The sequence below is a fragment of the Scyliorhinus torazame genome, chromosome 5, assembly GCF_047496885.1.
Source record: "Scyliorhinus torazame isolate Kashiwa2021f chromosome 5, sScyTor2.1, whole genome shotgun sequence".
Lineage (NCBI taxonomy): Eukaryota > Metazoa > Chordata > Chondrichthyes > Carcharhiniformes > Scyliorhinidae > Scyliorhinus > Scyliorhinus torazame.
This window is the reverse complement of record NC_092711.1, coordinates 256,376,134-256,397,523: the sequence shown is the minus strand read 5'-3', so window position 1 is coordinate 256,397,523 and position 21,390 is coordinate 256,376,134. Positions and strand designations below refer to the sequence as shown.

The window sequence follows — 21,390 nt, the reverse complement described above, 5'->3', positions numbered from 1 at the left end:
ATTCTACTCCTTGGACCGTGAGGGTGACTGTACAAAAGCCTTAGATCGGGACAGAGTGGGATGCGGAGGCTAGGGAGATCCTTTGATTGGCAGGGTGGACCGCGAGGGAGCAGCACGTTACCGTATCTGGGTGAACGAAGCTTTCGGTCCTCCCGGAGTCCAGCAGGCACGAGGTCGCGTGGCTGTTGATTTTAACCGTCATCGACGCGGTGGCCAGGTTGTGCAGCGTCATCGAAGCGAGCTGCGGGTAGCCATCGGATGCTTCGGGTGGCGAGCGTGTGCGGTTCCGATGTTGGGATGTCCGCAGACCCTGTGGGGGACAAGATGGCGGAGCCCATGGTGCGCACATTGCGGGGTCGGGACAAGATGGCGGCGCCCATGGGGCGCACGTGGCCGAAGGGGGACAAGATGGCGGCGCCCATTGGTCGCACATGGACCCGGGAGAAGATGGCGGCTCCCATTGTGCGTCTGGCGTGGGGGGAGGGGGTGATAGCGGGTGCAATCGCAGCGACTGCGCGGGCCTGGCACACCGCCACAAAGTGGACCTTTTTACTGCAGACTTTACAAACTGCAATGCAGGCCGGGCAGTGTTGGCGGGGGTGCTTCTGCTGACCGCAGAAGTAGCTGCGGGGACCCCCGGGGTGCGGGATCGCATGCGGCGCAGGCGAATTGGGAAGGCAGGGCCCCGGCTGAGGAGGTCGTCGGCGGGGTCCAGGAGGGGTAGGAAGGAGTTGAAGGGTGGGCAGCGCGGCAGGAGGAGTACGATTGTATGTTACGGGATGCGACCGTCATGGAGAGCGCCAAGGTTTTCATCTCCGCCAGTTCGAGCGTGGCCCCTTCCAGTAATCGTCCTCGGATGCAGTCCGACGCAATCCCCGTCACGAAGGCATCGCACATGAGGTGATTCGCCTGTTCGGGGCCGTAACAGCCTGACAGTCAAAGTCCCGGACGAGTGGAATTAGGGCCTGCCAGAAGTCTTCGATGGACTCACCAGGTAGTTGCGAGCGGGTGGCGAGTACATGCCTGGCGAAGAGCATGTTTGCCTTCTGCGCGTAGTGTTCCTTAAGGAGTTCCATTGCTTTTGTGTAATTCGTGGCGTCTTGGATCAATGGGAACACGCTGGAGCTCAGTCTGGAGTACAGGACGTTTATCTTCTGAGCCTCCGTTGGCTCGGGATCTGCAGCCTTGACGTAGGCCTCAAAACATGCTAGCCAGTGAGTAAAGTATTTTCTGGCATCGGGCGAGTGCGGATCCAGCTGCAGGCGATCGGGCTTAATTCTGATATCCATTCTGTGGAAAATCTGACTAATAAATTGATGCACAATCAATTGCACAAAGACTAAAGTTGGGTACAACTGTGGCTTTATTACAGTCAGATGCGTGGCCGCCTACTGCAGCTGGCGAAATGGCAGCGCACTGGAGGTCATGCATATTTATACAGTTCTCAGTGGGCGGAGCCAGCCGGCAGGAGCTACCGGCGAATCTGTAGTGCAGGTCCTACCTTACAACTCCTATTACAGTGGTTCACCACAGACAGATCAGGAAGAGGATGGAAAATAAGCCCATAACCACAAATCAGAAGCTGAAGATTGATACCAGAGCACAGAGTAACATCATCCTGCCCAGACTAAACCAGAAGGTCTTTCCTGAACATTTGAAAGAAAATTGAAGGAAAATGATTACCCAGGGAAAGATACTCTGAAACCAAGCTGATGGATACGGTGAAACTGAGATTCAGCAAGAGAAATCTGCGTAAAGCACCAGCAAGAGTGCAGAGATTACTCCTGAGGCTTCAGAGTTATAACGTAACTCTGCAATACAAGTCTGGAAGAGAAATAGTGCCAGCAGATACCCTATCTTGGTGATCACCACTGGAGACAGTTTTGGTCTCCTTATCTAAGGAAAGATATATTGTCATTGGAGGCAATCCAGAGAAGGTCCACGAGGTTGATCCCGGGTATGGAGGCATTTTCTTATGAGGAGAGGTTGAGTTTGTTGGGTCTGTACTCATTGGAGTTTAGAAGAAGAATAAGGGCGATCTTATTGAAACATATAGGATTCTTGAGGGGGCTTGACAGGGTAGATGCTGACAGGATGTTTTCTCCTGTGGGAGAGTCTAGGACCAGAAAGCATAATCGCAGAGTAAGGGATTACCCATTTAAGAGGCTGTGATGCTGGGCCATTAAGTATGTTCAAGGCTGAAATAGACAGATTTTTAATCAGTTGGGGAATCTAGGGTATGGGATAAGGAGTTGAGAACTATCATATCAGATCAGTCATAATCTCATTGAATGGTGGTGCAGACTTGATGGGCTGAATGGCCTAATTCTCTCCTACATCTTACGGTCTTATCTTAGGTCTTATGGTGGAACATGAGATAATATATCTAGGAATGAAGATCAATCATCTAATGAATACAACACCACTGAAAATGAATCAGAGATGAGACCAGCAAAAGACAAAGAGTTACAGATGCTTACTCAGCAAGAGATCCCGAGGTGGTTTGATAAGGTGCAACAAACAGCCAGCAATATAGCAGTATTGATCTATCAGGGATGTGATTTCACTAGAAGAAGGTGTTCTGTTAGTTGGATCCATAATAATCATGCTGAAAACAATGCAGAAAGAACTTCTTCAGAAGATACATGAAAACCACACGGGAATGCAGAAGTGTCAGCTCAGAGCAAGATCAGCTGCTTAATGAAAGGCATCGGCACAGAGATTGGTCGGAATTTCTCAGCCCCCCTCCCATTCCCCTCCGCGGTGGTTTTTTCAGCGGGATCTTCTGGTCCTACAAAGTCTCTGGCACCTTGCATGGCTCACTCATATTGGAGATTCTGGAGGTATTCCCATTTGTAAGAATAAAAGCCCACTTCTCGCTAAAGATTAATTCTTCCTTTTCCTCACTGCATTCTAAGTTCTGATGGCAGAATGAGAAGACAAGTATCAATCTTTGGCAATATTATTCTGAAACTGGCCAATGTAAGATGTACATCGATGACTCCCATGCTCCTCAACTGTAGAGATTGCCTATCTTCCATTTCCCACTCACCCCCAGCAATGAGCCTGAGATCCAGAATTCAGTATCATGGTGTATGGGGGAAATCTATCCACATCCCATCACTGTGTGCCAAGGTAAAGCACTCCAATGTGTTGCAGCACCATGACATTACACAGGGTATTTTCAAATATTTTGTAAGTATTTAGCCAACACATTGTAAAGATAGAAAAATGCCTTTTGCGTGTAAAGCACAGCCAGTCAAATGAACCTTGCACTGACCTTGTGGAGAAGTGAACCGTACAGTGAGATGAGCTGAGGAACTGCGGGCTGGTTTGTCATTGAACTCTACTGCAGACTTTAAAACATCAACAGGTACATTATCCATTACACCTGTGAGGACAGACAGTTGGGTAAGTTATCTGTAATTGTTATGCTGATGTTCATCAATGTGCTAGAATGTGAACAAGCTTACCTTGTATTATATGCTTCTTGGTAGTCTTGTCTGCTACCTGAAGGTAATTTTATTGGGAAGAAAATTGAGAATTTAGGTTTCACAAACCAACATCTTTTATTTCATCTAACTTAAGTGGCATTTTCCAACAATTCAATCCTCTGGCTTGTGAGAGACCACAAGGGCCCAGAAACAACACCAGAAGCTTAACAAGTGATTGTTGTATCATAAAGTTCGGACAGACTATGGAAAGGATCAAAGAACAATCCAGAATAAGAATAATAAACTAGATGAAAACAACTTCAATGGGGTAAGAATGGATCGAGCCAAATGAATTGGAGTCAATTGGAGACAGGGAAAGTGGTTGCTGAACAATGGGATAACTTCAAAGCAGAGATGGTTCAGGCACAATCAAGGTGTATTCCTTCAAAAGGGAAGGGAGGACGAACAAATTCGGAACTTCTTGGAGGACAAAAGAGAGAGGAATGAAGTTGTAGAGGGAAAAGTGTGTTTATAACAGGTGTCAGGTAGAAAAAACAATTGAGAACCAGGCTGAATATAGAAGGTTCAAAGGGGAGGTGTAAAAGCAGGTCAGTGAAGCAATGAAGGAGTATGAAAAGACACTGGCAGCTTACATAAAAGGAATCCCAAAGCTTCTATTGGCATCTACATAGTAAAAGAGTGGTAAAAGTACAATTAAGTCCAAAAATTAGTTTTATGTACGGAGGCAGAGGTACTAGCTGAGTATTAAATGAATACTTTAATTTACTTTGAGAATATGCAACCCAGGCCATGGTTAATGAGGAGGTAAATCAAGCACTGGAAGAGTTTAAAATTAATAAGGGCACATTTAGCAGCTTGTTTCTTGGCGGCTGCAGAGCCGAGAATCATCCCACTATTCAACGACACTCTGCCCTTTTTTCCTATCCACTCTATCTGGGCTTCTCATAATTTATACACTTCAATTAAATCTCCCTTTAGCCTCCCCTGCTCCAAAGAAAACAATCCCATACTATCCAATCTTCCCTCAGCTAAAATTTGCCATTCCCAGAAACACTCATGCCTTCATTTGTCTTGTTATTCTGGACAATATTTATTTAATTGATTTAGTGAGGAAGTAGGGGAGATAACAAAGTCCAGCTACAACTGCTTTCATCCGTTGTTTGTGTTCACAGTGGATAAACCACAGATAGGAATCCTAGTTGATATTCTCTTTTCACTTTCCCTCGGCTTGGAATACTAAAACCAATTATAATGCCCTACTGCAACCCTCACTAAAATCAGCTAACAGCACAGATCAGGATGAAATCTGGAACTATGTCCACCTGTGTGACCCAGGGCACGATTCTCTGGAAAGATTTCTAAGGGACATAGCTTTAAATTGAGGGGAGATAGATATAGGACAGATGTCAGAGGTAGGTTCCTTACTCAGAGAGTAGTAAGGGCGTGGAATGCCCTGCCTGCAACAAGTGGACTCGCCAACATTAAGGGCATTTAAATGGTCATTGGATAAACATATGGATGATAATGGAATAGTGTAGATGGGCTTTAGAGTGGTTTCACAGGTTGGCGCAACATCGAGGGCCGAAGGGCCTGTGCTGTGCTGTAATGTTCTATATTGTTCTTAAATGTGGTAGCGAGTGGGAACTGCCGCGAGCTTTCCGGCCCTTACCCTGGCGAGGCCGGCAATGCTATTCAATGTTAATTGGTCCACTTAACGAAGCCCCATGGGCTCCTAGACACAGTGGAGACGAGGAGGTATGTCTTGTTCCCCGAGGGTACCGGAGTGTCAGCTATAGGCCAGCCAGTGCTGCCTGGCATGAGGTGGCAGCGGTTGTGAGCGCCATGGTGTGACCAGGAAGACTGGTCTTCACTGTCGTAAAAAGGCCAACGACCGACATCGGGCAGCACGATGAGTCGACAGCAATGCCCCCCACTTCCCCCTTCTCCCCCCCCCCACCACTGCCAGCACCACCCAGACCTTTCCGCCCCCACGTGAGCATCCACCCCCAACTCCCCTTGCGATCCCCAACCCTCCCTCACCTCTCTCCCTCGACCCCCCCCCCCCAACCCTTCCAGCATGCCTCCACCTTCACACTACTGTGAACCATGGCTAACAATGGCTAAAGTATGGCTAACAATGCCCTCTCTGAGTCTCCTCATGAAAAGCTCTCCCCCAATTGCCAGGAGAGGGGTAGACTGGCGGTGGTGTGTTGGAGATAAGAATCCTCACCTCTTTCAAGGAGCGGGCCCTGGAGGTGACTGGGGTGGCCGAGGACAGAGCGGTCACCCACGTGGAGGCTGGCGGACGCCAGAGGTGAGGAACCACTGGGCTCCACCAGGATGGCCTGTCAAATGTGAGTTGTTATTGCCTTACTGACTGACCCAGCCCTCCCACTGACCACATGTCCATTCTCCAAAAACGTTGTCCAGCCAGCGGCACCGTCCCGTCCCGGGTGGCCGCGTCCTGCCTCCCAGGAGAACACCTCAGAGGAGAGCTCCGAGGATGCCACATTCGACGTGTCACAGCTGTCATCTCCACCTTCCACCAGCGCAGATACACGTACCTCGGTGGGCAATGTTAGTGGTGAGGCTTCTGGGGCACAATCTGGTGAGCACCACACTGCTGATGATGCACATCAGGTGGAGGCAGGAACCCCCAGGCAAGACAGTAGTCGGAGGTCTGCTGGATCCCAGGTCGCAGCTGGGTCCCAGCCTGAAGCTGAGCCTGTGGAGGAGGTCATCCCGGAGCTGATGGAGATATTAGGGTGCAGCTGGGGGAATTCAACGGGCGATGTTAGTGACACTAAAGCAGGTCCATAACCAAATGGAGGAGTCCCAGAGGCTACGGGTGCCGGCAATGCGTGGCACTGAGGCCAACACTGCTAGGGTGGCGACCACAGTGGAGAGCCTGGTGCACAATGGTGGCACCATTATTGAAGCTGTCCAAGGGGCAGCACAGCGGCCTTGTGGTTAGCACAACTGCCTCACGGCGCTGAGGTCCCAGGTTCGATCCCGGCTCTGGGTCACTGTCCGTGTGGAGTTTGCACATTCTCCCCGTGTCTGCGTGGGTTTCGCCCCCACAACCCAAAAATGTACAGAGTAGGTGGATTGGCCACACTAAATTGCCCCTTAATTGGAAAAAAAAGAAAAAAAATAATAATTGGGTAATCTAAATTTATTTTTAAAAAATTTTTTTAAATTGAAGCTGTCCAAGATGTCACGCAGTCAGTGACGGCCATGGCTGAGGGTCTCGGCAGAATGTCTGCCTCGCTGGGGGATGTCATCCAGTACCAGGCCGACCTTGATGAGGTTCTGCGGGATATGTCCCGCTTTCGGATGGGAATGGCCGAGGCGCTGCAGAGACGGGTCAGGGTTGGCTCAAACCAGCTGCCCCTCCATCCCATGGTGAACCCCAGGGCCCACGGGCACCAAGCGGGTGCCAACCCTGACCCGTCCCATGGAATGGTGACGGTGGCTGCCAATTCCCCCCAGTTCCACACCCTCATGCACAACCAGCACAATGCCTCTGTCATTTTCTTCCACAATGCAGGCCGACCTCGGAACCCTCGGCCCATCTCTCCAGGTGTCCCCCTCCCCGTGGCCTCACCCACCCTCCGGCCATGGACTTGTCCCCGGAGCTGTGTCCCATACCCTGGATGTTCGGATGTTGACTGCTACGTGTGTGGTGTTGCCTCCCGCAGTGTTTAAGCACAATGTCCAGCCACCAAAGTGTGATTGGGGTGCTAGGCAATGACTCCCACATGCAATATGCCAGTGGGACTTCCCATTGAATATACCCCACACCGCCGGGAAACCCGTGGCAGGAGTGCGCCGTCAAAACCGGAAAAACGCCGGTATGATCAGACGGAAGATCTCGCCCTAAGAGTCCTGTCATGTGACGATTGATAACTTCATTGGCCGTTTGTGCAAGCAAACGGGTAGTTTATCCTAGCAGCCTGTAAATGCCTTTCCAATAAAGCTCTTGATTGTTTGTCCCTTCATGGTCTGCAAGCCTATCCTTTAGAAACACCACAAAGAAAACTGCTGACGAGGAGGCCAGAACCATGCTGGCAGAATCCCAGCGAAGTAAAAAAAAAAAAATAGAAAAACAGTCAATCTGGGGCAGCACGGTGGGGCAGTGGCTAGCACTGCTGCCTCATGGTGCCGAGGTCCCGGGTTCAATCCCGGCTCTGGGCCACTGTCCACGTGAAGTTTGCACATTCTCCCCGTGTTTGTGTGGGTTTCGCCCTCACAGCCCAAAAGATGTGCAGGTTAGGTGGATTGGCCACGCTAAATTGCCCCTTAATAGGAAAAAAAAAATTGGGTACTTTAAATTTAGTTTTAAAAACTTTTTTTTTTTTTTAAAACAGTCAATCTTTGACAGATATCCGAAAAGGATTGAGAAGCTAAAAACTTCGCTACAGCAAGGCTGGTGAAGGAGAGTGCCAAATATCGGTAGCAGCCATCAAAGTAACTTACATTTAAATGTAGATTTTGGTGGAAACCGCATCGGAAAGAAGCTTTGCCCGGAAAGATCTGGAAGAGTACAGGGAGCACTTTGAGTTGCAAGTACCCTGCAACACTAGGTTAGAACTGGGGGTGTTCTAACTTGGTAGGAAACAAGATGAACTCAGGGATACATTGTTTGAAAAAAGCGAGATCGTGGTAATACTTTTGTGACCCATTGTGCTTATGCGATTTGATTATTTTGTCCAAGCAAATAAATTTGCGGCAGACATTATAGTCCCAACTTTCCTGAGTACAATGGGGCGGGGTGGGGGGGGGGGTGGGGTGGGGGGGCTTCAACTGCCTGCAAAGTCAGGTGCAGCCAGGAAAACCAGGCTCGAATCCTTTGATCATCGCGTTCCATAAACGTAACCAACAAGAAGATAAATCAAACACAGTTCATAGCTACTTTGAAGAAATTAGCTAAATGCTGTGAATTTGGAGATGAATGGCACCATTAGAGATAGGTTCAGTCGGTTAAGATGCAAAAATATCCAAAAAAGGCTTTTAACAGAAATCATCTTAAACATAAAGAAGGTTTAGAAGGCGCAATCTCTATGGAATTAGCAGCTAAGGAAGACCAGCAATTAAGTTTGAGTTGATAGTAGCCATGATGAAAAAAGATGGCTTGGTATGTATATGTGGCAATCTTAAAGTCACTATCAATCTGGTACTGTGTTCAGAGCTGGGTTGGCTGGAGGCCAGAATTTCAGTAGAGTTGACCTGAGTCAAGTTTATCTCCAGATAAATGTGGATCCAGATTCAGAAGAATCTGGGTCACATACAAAGCAGAGGCGGACTTTCAATGAAACACACAGCATTGCAGCTTGGGGCCCTGGCCAATGGGGAGGCCCATGCGAAAAGTTGACTCTTGTGATGGGAACACCAATCAGAGCCTTGGTAGCTCTAAATTTTCTGATAGGCTCATTCTTGAGCCTATTAGCAGAGAATACAAAACAACATCGTGCTCTGGTTAAAACAGTTCGCCAGACGTTGGGAGGCGGTGGAGACTTAGAGCAGTTCAGACATGGATCTCCTGAATTGGTGTGACGTTTGTGAACTTTCATTGAGCAAAGCAGCAGTCAGGCTGGCTGTCTCCTCTGGGGAATGAGGGTCATCATTCTGACATTATTAAGGAAACGTGTCCTAAACCTGAAGGTCATTGTGGGAAAGTACGGATGAAGGAGATAGCCAGTAGCTATTTTAGGTGGCCAGGGCTCGATAGTGAAATCGAGGAAAAGGCGGGCATGTGTTCGGCTTGTGCAAAGGTTCGAAACCTGCCATGTTTTTCAGAACGGTCAGGAAGTATTGCCAAGGAACTATACCACCAGTGAGAATTGGATACCTGCCATTGTCCTAACACAGACTGGACTGGTCTCCTACACCGCTCAGACGTGGGATGATGTGGTGTTGAGGAGAAACACCGGAAAATGTTTCCCTTTCAAATATGTCTCCAATTCCCTTTTAAAAGCCTTCATTTAATCTGCCTCCACCACCCTCTCAGGCAGTCCATTCAGATTATACATCACTATGGAGATTTTTCTTTTGTCAATTACCTAACATCTCCATCCTCTGGCACCAAACATATCTAGAAGGGACTCGAAAAAGTTGGCCAGAGCCTTCACAATTTCCACCCAGACGTCTCTCAGCAGTCTATGACGTATCCCATCTGGCCCAGGCAACTTTTCATTTGTGAGTGATTCAAATTTAGGTGCCTCCTCTTTATCTATTTTTATCCTAACAAAATGTAATTATTTACTACCTCCTCATTTATGGTGACATTGATAGGATCTGCTTTAGTAGTGAAACAGGCGCAAATACTAAACACTTTTATTACACATTCAGCACCTCAGCCATGCCCTCTGCCTTCACTAGAAAATCTGCCAAATGATCCCGAATTGGCCACAATATTTCTTTCCCTACTCCTTTACTATTTTTTATGCTTATAAAAGACTTCAGAATTATTTTTCGTGTTACCCACTAATCTATCCCACTAAGCTATTACCCCTGTTACCACAACCAGACCGGCCATAATCCTACTGAATGGCGAAGCAGGCTCAAATGGATGAATGGCCTATGCCTGTTCCTAAATCCTATATACACTAGAATCATTTTACTTCAATATGGGCTATTGGTGAAAGGAGTGGAGTTTCAATGTAGATGTAAAGACTTCATGGTGAGACTTGCTGAAGTTTGATTTAGAACATAGAACATACAGTGCAGAAGGAGGCCACTCGGCCCATCGAGTCTGCGCCGACCCACCCAAGCCCTCACTTCCACCCTATCCCCGGAACCCAATAACCCCCTCCTAACCTTTTTGGTCACTAAGGGCAATTTATCATGGCCACTCCACCTAACCTGCACGTCTTTGGACTGTGGGAGGAAACCGGAGCACCCAGAGGAAACCCACGCAGACAATGGGAGAACATGCAGACTCCGCACAGACAGTGACCCAGCAGGGAATCGAACCTGGAACCCTGGCACTGTGAAGCCACAGTGCTATCCACTTGTGCTACCGTGCTGCCCACCTTCTTGGACTAATAGTTTTATAGCTACTTGAGAAGCACATTAAGCACGGGGTATTTCTTCCACGCATTGCTGCTCATTTGGATGACTTCCTTACAGTACCATTCTGGGTGGTTTGGGATGAGTTTTTGGTAGCTCTTACTGCCCAATGGAGATGCACCCATTGTCATGGGAATGTCCCTTTAAGAACTGTTTGTCTTCTCAAATGGCTGCAGTGATGTCATTGTGTGGGTGAAGCTGGGCGGTGGCTCTGGTTTTTACTTCCGGTTTAGACAGTTGGAAGCTGTATTCAGACTACAAGGATCTTGGAGTCTCTCTCTCTCTCTGCATGTTAAAAAGGTGTCTCCAGATCACTTGATAACTTCAAAGTAACAACTGTGTTTTGGAACAAATTCAAACCTACTGTTTTGTGGTAAAAGGGATTGTCTGATTTATGGATGTTGTTACTTGAGTGAATCAGTAAAGGGAAGTTATTAAGGGTTAAATATAGAGTGCTGTAGCTGTGTGGGGTATTTATGTTTGTAGTTGATAAAATGCTTACTGTGTGTGTTTATAAAATGTTAGCTGAATTCGTAGAATAAACTTTGTTTTGATTACAAGTGCTTAAGGCCTCTGCTGCATAACACCTGAAAAGTAGGCCCTTGTGCTCCTCATAACCAAAATCTATAAACAGTTGTAGGTCAGGAGAACTCCATGATATACTTTGGGGTTCTCTAAACCCTGGCCCATAACACCATGTTTCACAGAAAACACCAATCGTGGAATGTAGCCCCTAAACTCTAATGAAAATCCTGAAATTCAATGTAATAAAAACAAATGGAACTCACTCACAGGCTTTAATTAGCACTCCTTTGAGTTATTAGGCTTTGTAGGTGGTTAGCATTTTTTGGACGTAAGCATCCGCTTTTTGTATCAGAGTATGCAAATCAAATTTCATTTTGTTCAGAATGAAAAAATGAATGAAATGAAAATCGCTTATTGTGACAAGTTGGCTTCAAATGAAGTTACTGTGAAAAGCCCCTAGTCGCCACATTCCTGCGCCTGTTCGGGGAAGCTGGTACGGGAATTGAACCGTGCTGCTGGCCTGCCTTGGTCTGCTTTAAAAGCCAGCTATTTAGCCCTGTGCTAAACCAGCCCCAACAGATCTATTTTAGCAGGTTATCGAAAAGTAGCAATATAACTTTCTTTTTTTAATTTCCAAGAATACCAAACATTCCTAATCTAAAAGAAAAAAATCAGAGTTGATACAGCAATACCGTGGTCTGTTCAATCACCTTGGTTGCGAGTAATTTAGTGCTGTTCACCAGTCTCCAACAGGGATCCTTTTTGATTTGATCACTCAAGCCTTCAGTCTCAGTACTGATAAGCTGTTCAAATCTTTGGGGACTATTCAGACACCATAGCTCCTGGGAAACTCTTTCATTTTTCACCTAAACGGAACAGAACGGAACATAGGCTTTGTGACGCTGGATGTTATAAAAAGGCAAGAATTTGTAACTTAATTTTAAAACTAACTTGGCAAATGCAGAGTAGTGTTTTTCAGATCATTAAAACTTCCTCACAAATAACAGAATTACATAGGAACATATACATACACAATTACTTTGAAGGGCAAATCTTATTGTTATACAGCAGACAGATGTACATAGCAAAATCCCACAAACGGCAACAGTTGATGGGTTTTTGGTTGAAAATGGCACTAAGTATTTATTTTTATTAATCATTCAAAACAGATAATATAGCAGAGGAAATTAGTACAATGATGTTCTGAAAAGTCAGATGTGGATCCATCCTTACCTGGTCTAGCCTACATGTGACTCCAGATCCACAGCAGTGTGGTTGACTGTTAAATAACCTAACAAGCCACTCAGTTGTATCAAAACCACTACAAAGTTAATAAAAAGGGAAGAAACCAGACGGATCAACCTCGGCACTGAAACGATAACGGCAAACCCAGTCCTGTCAACACTGCAAAATCCTCCTTATTAACCAAAGTTGGGAGAGCTGATTCACAGACTAATCAAGCAACGAACAGCCTGACTTAATCATACTTATGGAATCAAAATTTACAGGTGTCCCAGACACCATTATCACCATACCTGGGTATGTCGTGTCTCACCGGCAGGACAGACCCAGCAGAGGTGGTGGCACAGAGGTATACAGTCAGGGAGTTGCCCTGGGTGTTCTCAACATTGACTCTGGATCCCATGAAGTCTCACAGTTACAGGTCAAACATGGGCAAGGAAACCTCCTGCTGATGCCATGCACATCCACCCTCAGCTGGTGAATCTGTATTCCTCCATGTTGAACATCTTTTGGGAGGAAGCACTGAAGGTGACAAGGGCACAGAATGTACTCTGAATGGGGGACTTCAATGTCCATCACCAAGAGTGGCTCAATAGCACCACTACTCACCGAGCTGGCCGGGTCCTAAAGGACATAACTGCTAGCCTGGGACTGCAGTGAGTGAACCAACAAGAGGGAAAAACATACTGGACCTCATCCTCACCAACCTGCCTGCTGCAGATCCATCTGTCCATGACAGTATGGGTAGGAGTGCACACAACACAGTCCTTGTGGAGATAAAGTCCCGTCTTCTCATTGAGGATACTGTCCATCATGTTATGTGGCGCTATAGATTCAGAACAGATCTAGCAAGTCAAGAATGGGCATCCATTAGGCCCTGTGGGCCATCAGCAGCAGCAGAATTGGGCTCAGCCACAATCTGTAACCTCATGACCTGGCATATCCCCCATTCTACCATTACCACTAATCCAGGGGATCAACCCTAGTTAAAATGAAGAGTGCAGGAGGGCAAGCCAGGAGCACACCAGGCATATCGAAAAATGAGGTGTCAACCTGGCGAAGCTACACACAGGACTACTTGCATGGCAAACAACATAAGCAGCAAATGATAGACAGAGCTAAGCAATCTCACAACCAACTGGTCAGATCTAAGCAGCTCTGCAGTCCTGCCACATCCAGTCACGAATGGTGGTGAACAATTAAACAACCCAATGGAGGAGGAGGATTGACAAGTATCCCCACCCTCAATGATGGAGGAGCCCAGCACATCAGGCATTTGCAATAATCTTCAGCCACAAGTGCCGAGTGGATGGTCCATCTCAGTTTCCTCCAGAGGTCCCCAGCATCATAGATGCCAGTCTTCAGACAATTCGATTCACCCCACGTGAATCGTCAAGAAACAGCTGAAGGCACTGGATACTGCAAAGGCCCTGACAATAATCCGACAATAGTACTAAGAACTTGCCACACCCCTAGCCAAGCTGTTCCAGTACACTGGCATCTACCTGACAATGTGGAAAATTTCCCAGGTATGTCCTGTACACAAAAAGCAGGACAAATCCAACCGGCCAATTACCATCCTAAGTCTCTTCTAGATCATCAGTAAATTGATGGAAGTGGTCATCAACTGTGCTATCAACTGGCACTTACTTAGCAATAATCTGCTCAGTGATGCCCAGTTTGGGTTCTGCCAGGGTCACTCACCTCCTGACCTCATTACGGCCTTTTTTCAAACATGGACAAAAGGGCTGAATTCCAGAGGTGAAGTGAGAGTGCGTGCCCTTGACATCAAGGCAGTATTTGATCAGTATGGCATCATGGAGCCCTAGCAAAACTCGAGTCAATGGGAATCGGGGGAAAACTCTCCACTGGTTGGAGTCATATCCAGCACAAAGGAAGATGGTTGTGATTGTTGGAGGTCAGTCACCTCAGTCCCAGGATACCACTGCAGGAGTTCCTCAGGGTAATGTCCTAGACCCAACCTTCTTCAATTGCTTCATCAATGACCTTCCTTCAAACATAAGATCAGGTAGGGGATGTTTGCTGATGATTGAACAATGTTCAGCACCATTCGCAACTCCTCAGATACTGAAGCAGTCCACCTGAAAATGCAGCAAGATCTGGACCATATCCAGGCATGGGCTGAGAGGTGGCAAGTAACATTCACACCATACAAGTGCCACACAAGTGCTAGTCAATGACCATCTCAAATAGGAGAGAATCAAGCCATCACCCCTTGACATTCAATGACATTACCATCGCTGAATCCCCCACTGTCAACATCCTGAGAGTTACCATTGACCAGAAACTGAATTGGGATATCCATATAAATACTGTGGCTACAAGAGCAGGTCAGAGGTTAGGAATCCTGCAGCGAGTAACTCACCTCCTGACTCCCCAAAGTCTGTCCACAAGGCACAAATCAGAAGTGTAATGGAATACTCCCCACTTGCCTGGATGAGTGCAACAAAAGAAGCTCAACACCATCCAGGAAAAAGTAGTTCACTTGATTGGCATCCATTTCAAAAACATTTACACCCTCCACCAGCGACGCACAGTGGCAGCCATGTGTACCATCTACAAGACGCACTTCAAGAACTCACCAAGGCTCTTTAGGCAGCATCTTCCTAACCCATGGCCACTACTATCTAGAAGGACAAGAACAGCAGATACTTGGGAACACCACGACTTAGAAGTTCCCCTCCAAGTCACTCACCATCACGTGGAAATATATTACCGGTCCTTCACCATCACTGGGTCAGAATCCTGGAACCCCCTCCCTAACAGCACAGTGGGTGTACCTACATCTCATGAACTGCAACGGTTCAAGAAGGCAGCTCAACACCACCTTCTCAGGGGAAATTAGGGATGGGCACAAATGCTGGCCTAGCCAACAAAGCCCACATCCCGTAAAAATTAATTTGGTGCCTAGGTCTCTAAGCTAACTATACAGAGCCTTCTTCTTTGTCCTGGCATCTACATCGATCATGACAACTGGGTCCTCCCTGCTCTCTCTCTCTCTCTCTCTCTCCCCCCATGCACATGCACTGACGTCGCGCTTTTGGCACAAAGTCAGGACGAGAGATTTGTCCATTTTCTAGCTGTGAGCCAGCAAGGCATCAGCACTGTAAAGAACTGAAGATGGATTGTTTTAAACAAAGAAAAAACTGAAATCTGGAACAAAATAGTATAATGGTGATTTCTGAGGTATGGCTTTGTCAATTGTGCCAATGCAAATCAGGATGCAAAGCCCAAGTATGTTACATGCAAGGAAGACTAGCAAATGAGAGTTTAAAACCTCAAAGGCATTAAATGTGGATAAATGAGAAGCTATTCAGTGTGACAAACAGAAAGGAAGACTATTATTCAAATGACGATATATTGGGAAATGTGGATGTACAAAGGGATCTGGGTGTACTTGCACACCAGTAAATGAAAGTGGAGAGGCAGGTGCAGCAAGCAATTAGGAAGGCAAATTGCATGTTGGCCTTCACTGCAAATGGATTTGGGTTCAGAAGTAGGGATATCTGACTGCAGTTATACAGGGCCATGGTGAGACCATACCAGCAGCATTGTTTGCAGTTTTGATATCTCTACCTAAGAAAGGACATACTTGACATAGAGGAAATGCAGCAGTGGTTCACTAAGCTGATACCGGGGTTGGTGGGACTGTCCTATAAGGAGAGAGAGGTTCACCTGGGCCTGTATTCACTGGAATTTAGAAGGATAACAGGAGATCTGCTTTAAATGTATAAAATTCCATCAAGGCTGGACAGACTAGATGCAGGGAGGTTGTTTTCACTGGTTGGGGAATCCAGAACCAGGGGGTATAGTCTCTGGATATGGGGTATACCATTTAGGACTGAGCTGAGGAAACATTTCTTCATTGAAGGATAGTGAACTTGTGGAATTCTCTATCAGAGAAGGCTGTGGACACCAAGTCACTGAATATATTCAAGAGATTTGTTTTTAGATTTTAAAGGTATCTACGGTGGGAATATGGCATTGCGATTGAGGATCAGACATGATCATATTGAATGGCGGAGCGGACTCAATGGGCCGAATCGCCTACTCCGGCTCCTAGTTTCTATGCCTTTATATGGAATAGTGAAGGAAAAAACATTAAAGTACAAAAATCATCCCAGGCTGCTAAAGCGTACCTTCAAGCAGCTGCTCAAAGAGCCCTGTGATCAACTCATTTGAGTCTTAGCCCACAGGCCATAAGACCATAAGAAACAGGAGCAGAATTAGGTGAGTAGTACTGTTTTATTAAGAAGTGCAAACAATGTTTCACAACTTCTATTGCCTGTATTAAATGAAAACCAGCGTGCATGTAAATCAGTAAATACAAATTGTACTTGACTAACTTAATAAATTTCATTGATGAACTAACAGTGGAACTTGATGATGTTGAACTTTTGAAATGCATCTGACAAAGTACCACATTGTAGACTTGTCTGCAAAATTGAAGTCCATGAGATGAATGGAGTGGCTGTGTAAACACTAAATTGGCAAAGGGACAGAAAGCAGAAAGATCGCTTGAATGGGGGAGGGTATGGTGGGGAGGCAGTTGTCCTTCCAGCTGGAGGGGTGTGCCCCAGGACACAGTGTTAGGATCACTGTTTGTTTTGATATCAATATTGACCTGGACTAGGGTATACAGAACATAATTTTTAAAATGTTTTCAGATGGCACTAAACTTGGAAAAGTTAAAAAAAATAATAACCAGGCATAGACAGACTGATGAAATGAGGAGACGCATGGCGATTCATTTTAGTAGGAAGAATGAGAAGAACCAATATAAACTAAATGGCACCTTTTTAAAGCAGGTACAGGTGCAGATAGACCTGGGGGCATGCAAAATAAATCTTTGACAGAGGACACAGATTTAGGGTAATTGCCAAAAGAATCAGAGGTTACTTTAGGAAACACAAATTTATGCAGCGAGTTATGATGAAATGGAATATACTTCCTGAATTGGTTATTGAAACAGACTCAATACTAACTCCCAATAGGGAAATCATAGAATCCCTAGTGCAGAAGGAGACCATTTGGTCCACTGAGTCTGCATTGTCCCTCTGAAAGAGTACTCTACCTAGAACCACTGTCCTGCCCCATTCCTGCAACCCCATAATACCGCATAATGTGTATATCTTTGGACACTAAGGGGCACTTTTAGCATGGCCAATGCACTTCTTTGGACTGTGTGAGGAAACCGGAGCACCCGGTGGAAACCCACGCAGACACAAGGATAAAGTGCAAACTCCACACAGTCACCCAAGTTCAAAATTGTAGCCGGGCCCCTGACGCTGTGATGCAGCAGTACTACCCACTGTGCCACCATGCCACCCCGAATTGAATGAATAGAATACTTGAAGGGAAAAAATATTTTCTGGGCTTTAACAACATAGCGGGGAATTAAATGGAGCTGCCAGACACACGATGAGCCAAGTGGCTTCAATCTGTGTTGTGTCATTCTCCAATTCCATACACTAAACATTCCTATATCTAGATCCAGCATCGTGTTTCTGATTTAATCTGTTCATGAGAAAATGGTTTATCGCATTTACTGACAGCCGTCTTCAATCGCTGAGCATATGGTTAATTGTGATACGTCATCCTCTAAATCTGCAGTCTAAAACCACACAGAAAACCAGCAGTTCTGCATGTCAACTTATATTTTTCTTTCAACAAAATGTTTTTTTTTAAAAATATGCTTTATTCCAAACCTATATGAAAAGTTACAACATGTAAACAATTCGGAAACAAATTTCCCAACACACAACTATACAGTTTGTACAAATTTTTCCCCTTTTTCGCCCTCCCCCTCCCTCATCCCCCAAGACGAACAACTCCTCAAACACCGCCACTCCAATAAAATTTGTCACCGGCAATCAGAGACAAAGGCCACAACATTGCTTCCTCCCTTCCATCAGCTCCAGCTTCTCTGATATCCTAAATGTCACCACCAAAGGGTCCGGCTCAACTTCCTCCCCCACTATCCTTGCTAGCGAACACTCCCGCCCAGAGTCTCTCCAACTTTTCACATCCCCAGAACATATGTGCGTGATTTGCTGGTCCCCGCCCACACTTCTCACACTCATCTGTCACTCCCTGAAAGAACCCACTGACTTGCCCGCGTCATATGTACCCTGTGTACGACCTTGAACTGTATCAGGCTCACCCTTGCGCATGAGGAGGTCACATTTACCCTTCGTAGTGCCCAGTTTATCTCCCCTCCCAGCTCCCCTTCCCACTTCTCCTTAATCTTCACCACCGGCTTACCTCCAAGTTCTCCCAGCCACCCCTTCCACATCCAGTAGCAGCAGTCGCTCCAGGAAGGGTGTACATAGGCAATCTGGGGAACTCTTCCAAACCTTCCGCGCGAAGTCCCTTGCCTGCAGATACCTAAGCTCACTTCCTCTCGGGAGCTCTACCCTCTCCTTCAAACCTTTCTTCCAGATTAAAATCCCTTTCCTTAACCAGCCCCACTTCTCTCCACTTCCTATACGTGCTATGTATCCCTCTCGGCACAAAACCGTGGTTTTCACACAACGACGTTAACACCGACATCCCCTGTATCCTAAAGTGCCTCCTCAGCTGGTTTCAGATCTTCACCGTGGACTGCACCACCCGGCTCCCTGAGTATCTGCTTGCCACATTGGCAATGCTGCCATCACCATATCCCTCAAGCTGGAACCCTTACAGGATTCCTCCTCCATCCTAACCCATTCTCCCCCTCTCCTTCCCACCATCACCTCACCTTCTCCATGTTTGCCACCCAATAGTAATGTAGCACGTTCTTCAACGTCAACCCTCCCTGCTGCCTCTGTAACAGGGTCCTCTTAATCCTTGGCACCTTCCCTACCCATACAAAGTCTGAAATAATTGTGTCCAGTTTCTGAAAGAAGGCCTTTGGTACAAAGATCAGATGTGTCTGGAATATGAAGAGGAACCTCGGCAGAATGTTCATCTTCACCACATGGACCCTCCCTGCCAAAGTCAAGTGAAGCATGTCCCATCTCTTGAGATCCTTCCGAGCCTCCTCCACATGCTTTGTTAAATTCAATTTGTGAAGCATTGCCCATTCCCTTGCTACCTGAATCCCCTGGTATATAAACCTGTCTGTAGCCACCTTAAATGGATTCCCCCGTAAAGTGGCTCATCGACCCAACTCATTCACCAGGAACAATTCACTTTTCCCTACATTTAACTTATATCCCGAGAACGCCCCAAACTTCCCCAACAGGCCCATGATCCTCTCCATGCTCTCCAGCGGGTCTGAAACATACAATAGTAGGTCATCAGCATAGAGTGACAACCAATGCTCGCTTTGTTCCCTCATAATCCCTTGCCACTCTGCCGACCCCCTAAGAGCCATTTCCAGTGGCTCTATAGCCAGCGCAAACAGCAGTGGCGACAGCGGGCACCCCTGACTTGTTCCTCTGTGTAGTTCAAAGTTCCATGAACCCATGTCATTGGTCCGCACATTCGTCCTCGGTGCCACATATAACAGCCATAAAAACTTTGGCCCAAACCCAAACCTTCCCAGGACCTCAAACAGGTACCGCCACTCCACCCAGTCGAATGTCTTCTCCGCATCCATGGACACCACTACCTCCGGTATCTGAGCTTCCGACGGGGTCATAATCACGTTTAACAGCCTCCTTATATTACTAGAAAGCTTATATTATGAAGCCTGTATAGTCCTCCGCAACCACCTCCGGGACACAATCTTCCATCCTTCCTGGTGTGGTGAATGTATTGCTGTAACAATTCACCATGTACATATCTGTATTACGTTGTTGCCCATGTGGGCTCCACCTATGGACCATTGTAAGGTATTACCTATGATGTAGCATGTTGGGGCGTGTGTGGGTTCCGCCCCTGGCTCCACCCCTTGAGAGGAGGTATAAGAGCAGTCGACCTGTAGGCAGCTCCCACTAACAGATCAGTCACAGGCAGGCACTGTTCTAGTTGATTAAAGCCACAGTTTACTTCTACTCCTGGTTTCGTATGAATTGATGGTCGCATCACCTGGCAACAACTTTCACGCCTGTATTTAACAGCGATGTGGGCCTATATGACCCACATTCCAATGGATCCTTCCCCTTTCTCAGTATTAACATGATCGTTGCCTGCGTCATCGTCTCCAGCAGCTCCCCCTTCTCCAGTACCTTATTAAACGCCCCCAAGGCACATGGTACCAGGTCCATCGCGAACACATAATAAAATTCCGCCGTGTAGCCATCGGGCCCTGGGGCTTTCTCCGACTTCATAACCCTTTTACTGTTCAATATCTCCCTCAACCCCTCTAGCGCCAGCCTTTTCTCTTCCTCCAGCTGTGGAAACTCCAGTTCATCTAAGAACCGTCCCACGTCTCCCTCTTCACCCACTGTGTCCGCCCTGTACAGCTCCTTATAATACCCCCTAAATGCCTCATTTATCTTCCCCAGCTCTGACACCACATTCCCTGCCCCAGTCAGTATCTTCAATATTTCCCTCGACGCAGCCTGCCTCCACAGGTGATGCGCTAACATTTGACTCGTCTTCTCTCCAGATTCGTACTGCACCCCTCTTGCCCTACGCAGCTGTCCTACCGCCCTCCTTGTTACCAGCATATCAAATTGCCCATGTAATTGTTTCCTCCTTGCCAATCTCTTCACAGTGGGCACCCTCGAGTACTCCGTATCTACCTCCACTATCTCGTTCATTAGCCGTTCATATTCCTTATTCCTTTTCCTGTCCGCATAAGCCTTGAAAGAGATAATCTTCCCTCGGACCATCGCTTTCAGCGCTTCCCAAAAAGTGGCCGCCGCCACCTCCCCGTTTTGGTTCAATGCTACAGAATATTTAAACACAGCCCGCACTTTGTCAGAAAACCTTCTATCTCCCAACAACCCCGAATCTAGCCCCCACCCCGGCCTCAGCTCCCGTCCCAATCTAAGCCGAATCTCCAGCCAGTGGGGTGCATGGTCCGAGATTACTATGCCCGCATACTCTGCCCCCTCCACCCCAACCAAAACCTCCCAGCTCACCACGAAAAAGTCAATTCTGGAATATACCCTGTCCACATGTGAAAAAAAGGAATACTCCC

General features: G+C 46.8%; 1 protein-coding gene across 1 annotated transcript in view; it reads right to left on the bottom strand.

Annotated features, from left to right (window-relative positions):
- Positions 1-21,390, bottom strand: part of tnfsf10l (TNF superfamily member 10, like) — a 46,204-nt gene that overhangs the window by 12,819 nt on the left and 11,995 nt on the right. The window contains exons 2-4 of the mRNA XM_072505406.1: positions 11,762-11,917; positions 3,474-3,510; positions 3,281-3,391 (exon numbers count right to left, since the gene is read on the bottom strand). Coding sequence (XP_072361507.1) covers positions 3,281-3,391; positions 3,474-3,510; positions 11,762-11,917 — 304 coding nt within the window. The remainder of the gene's footprint in view (positions 1-3,280; positions 3,392-3,473; positions 3,511-11,761; positions 11,918-21,390) is intronic.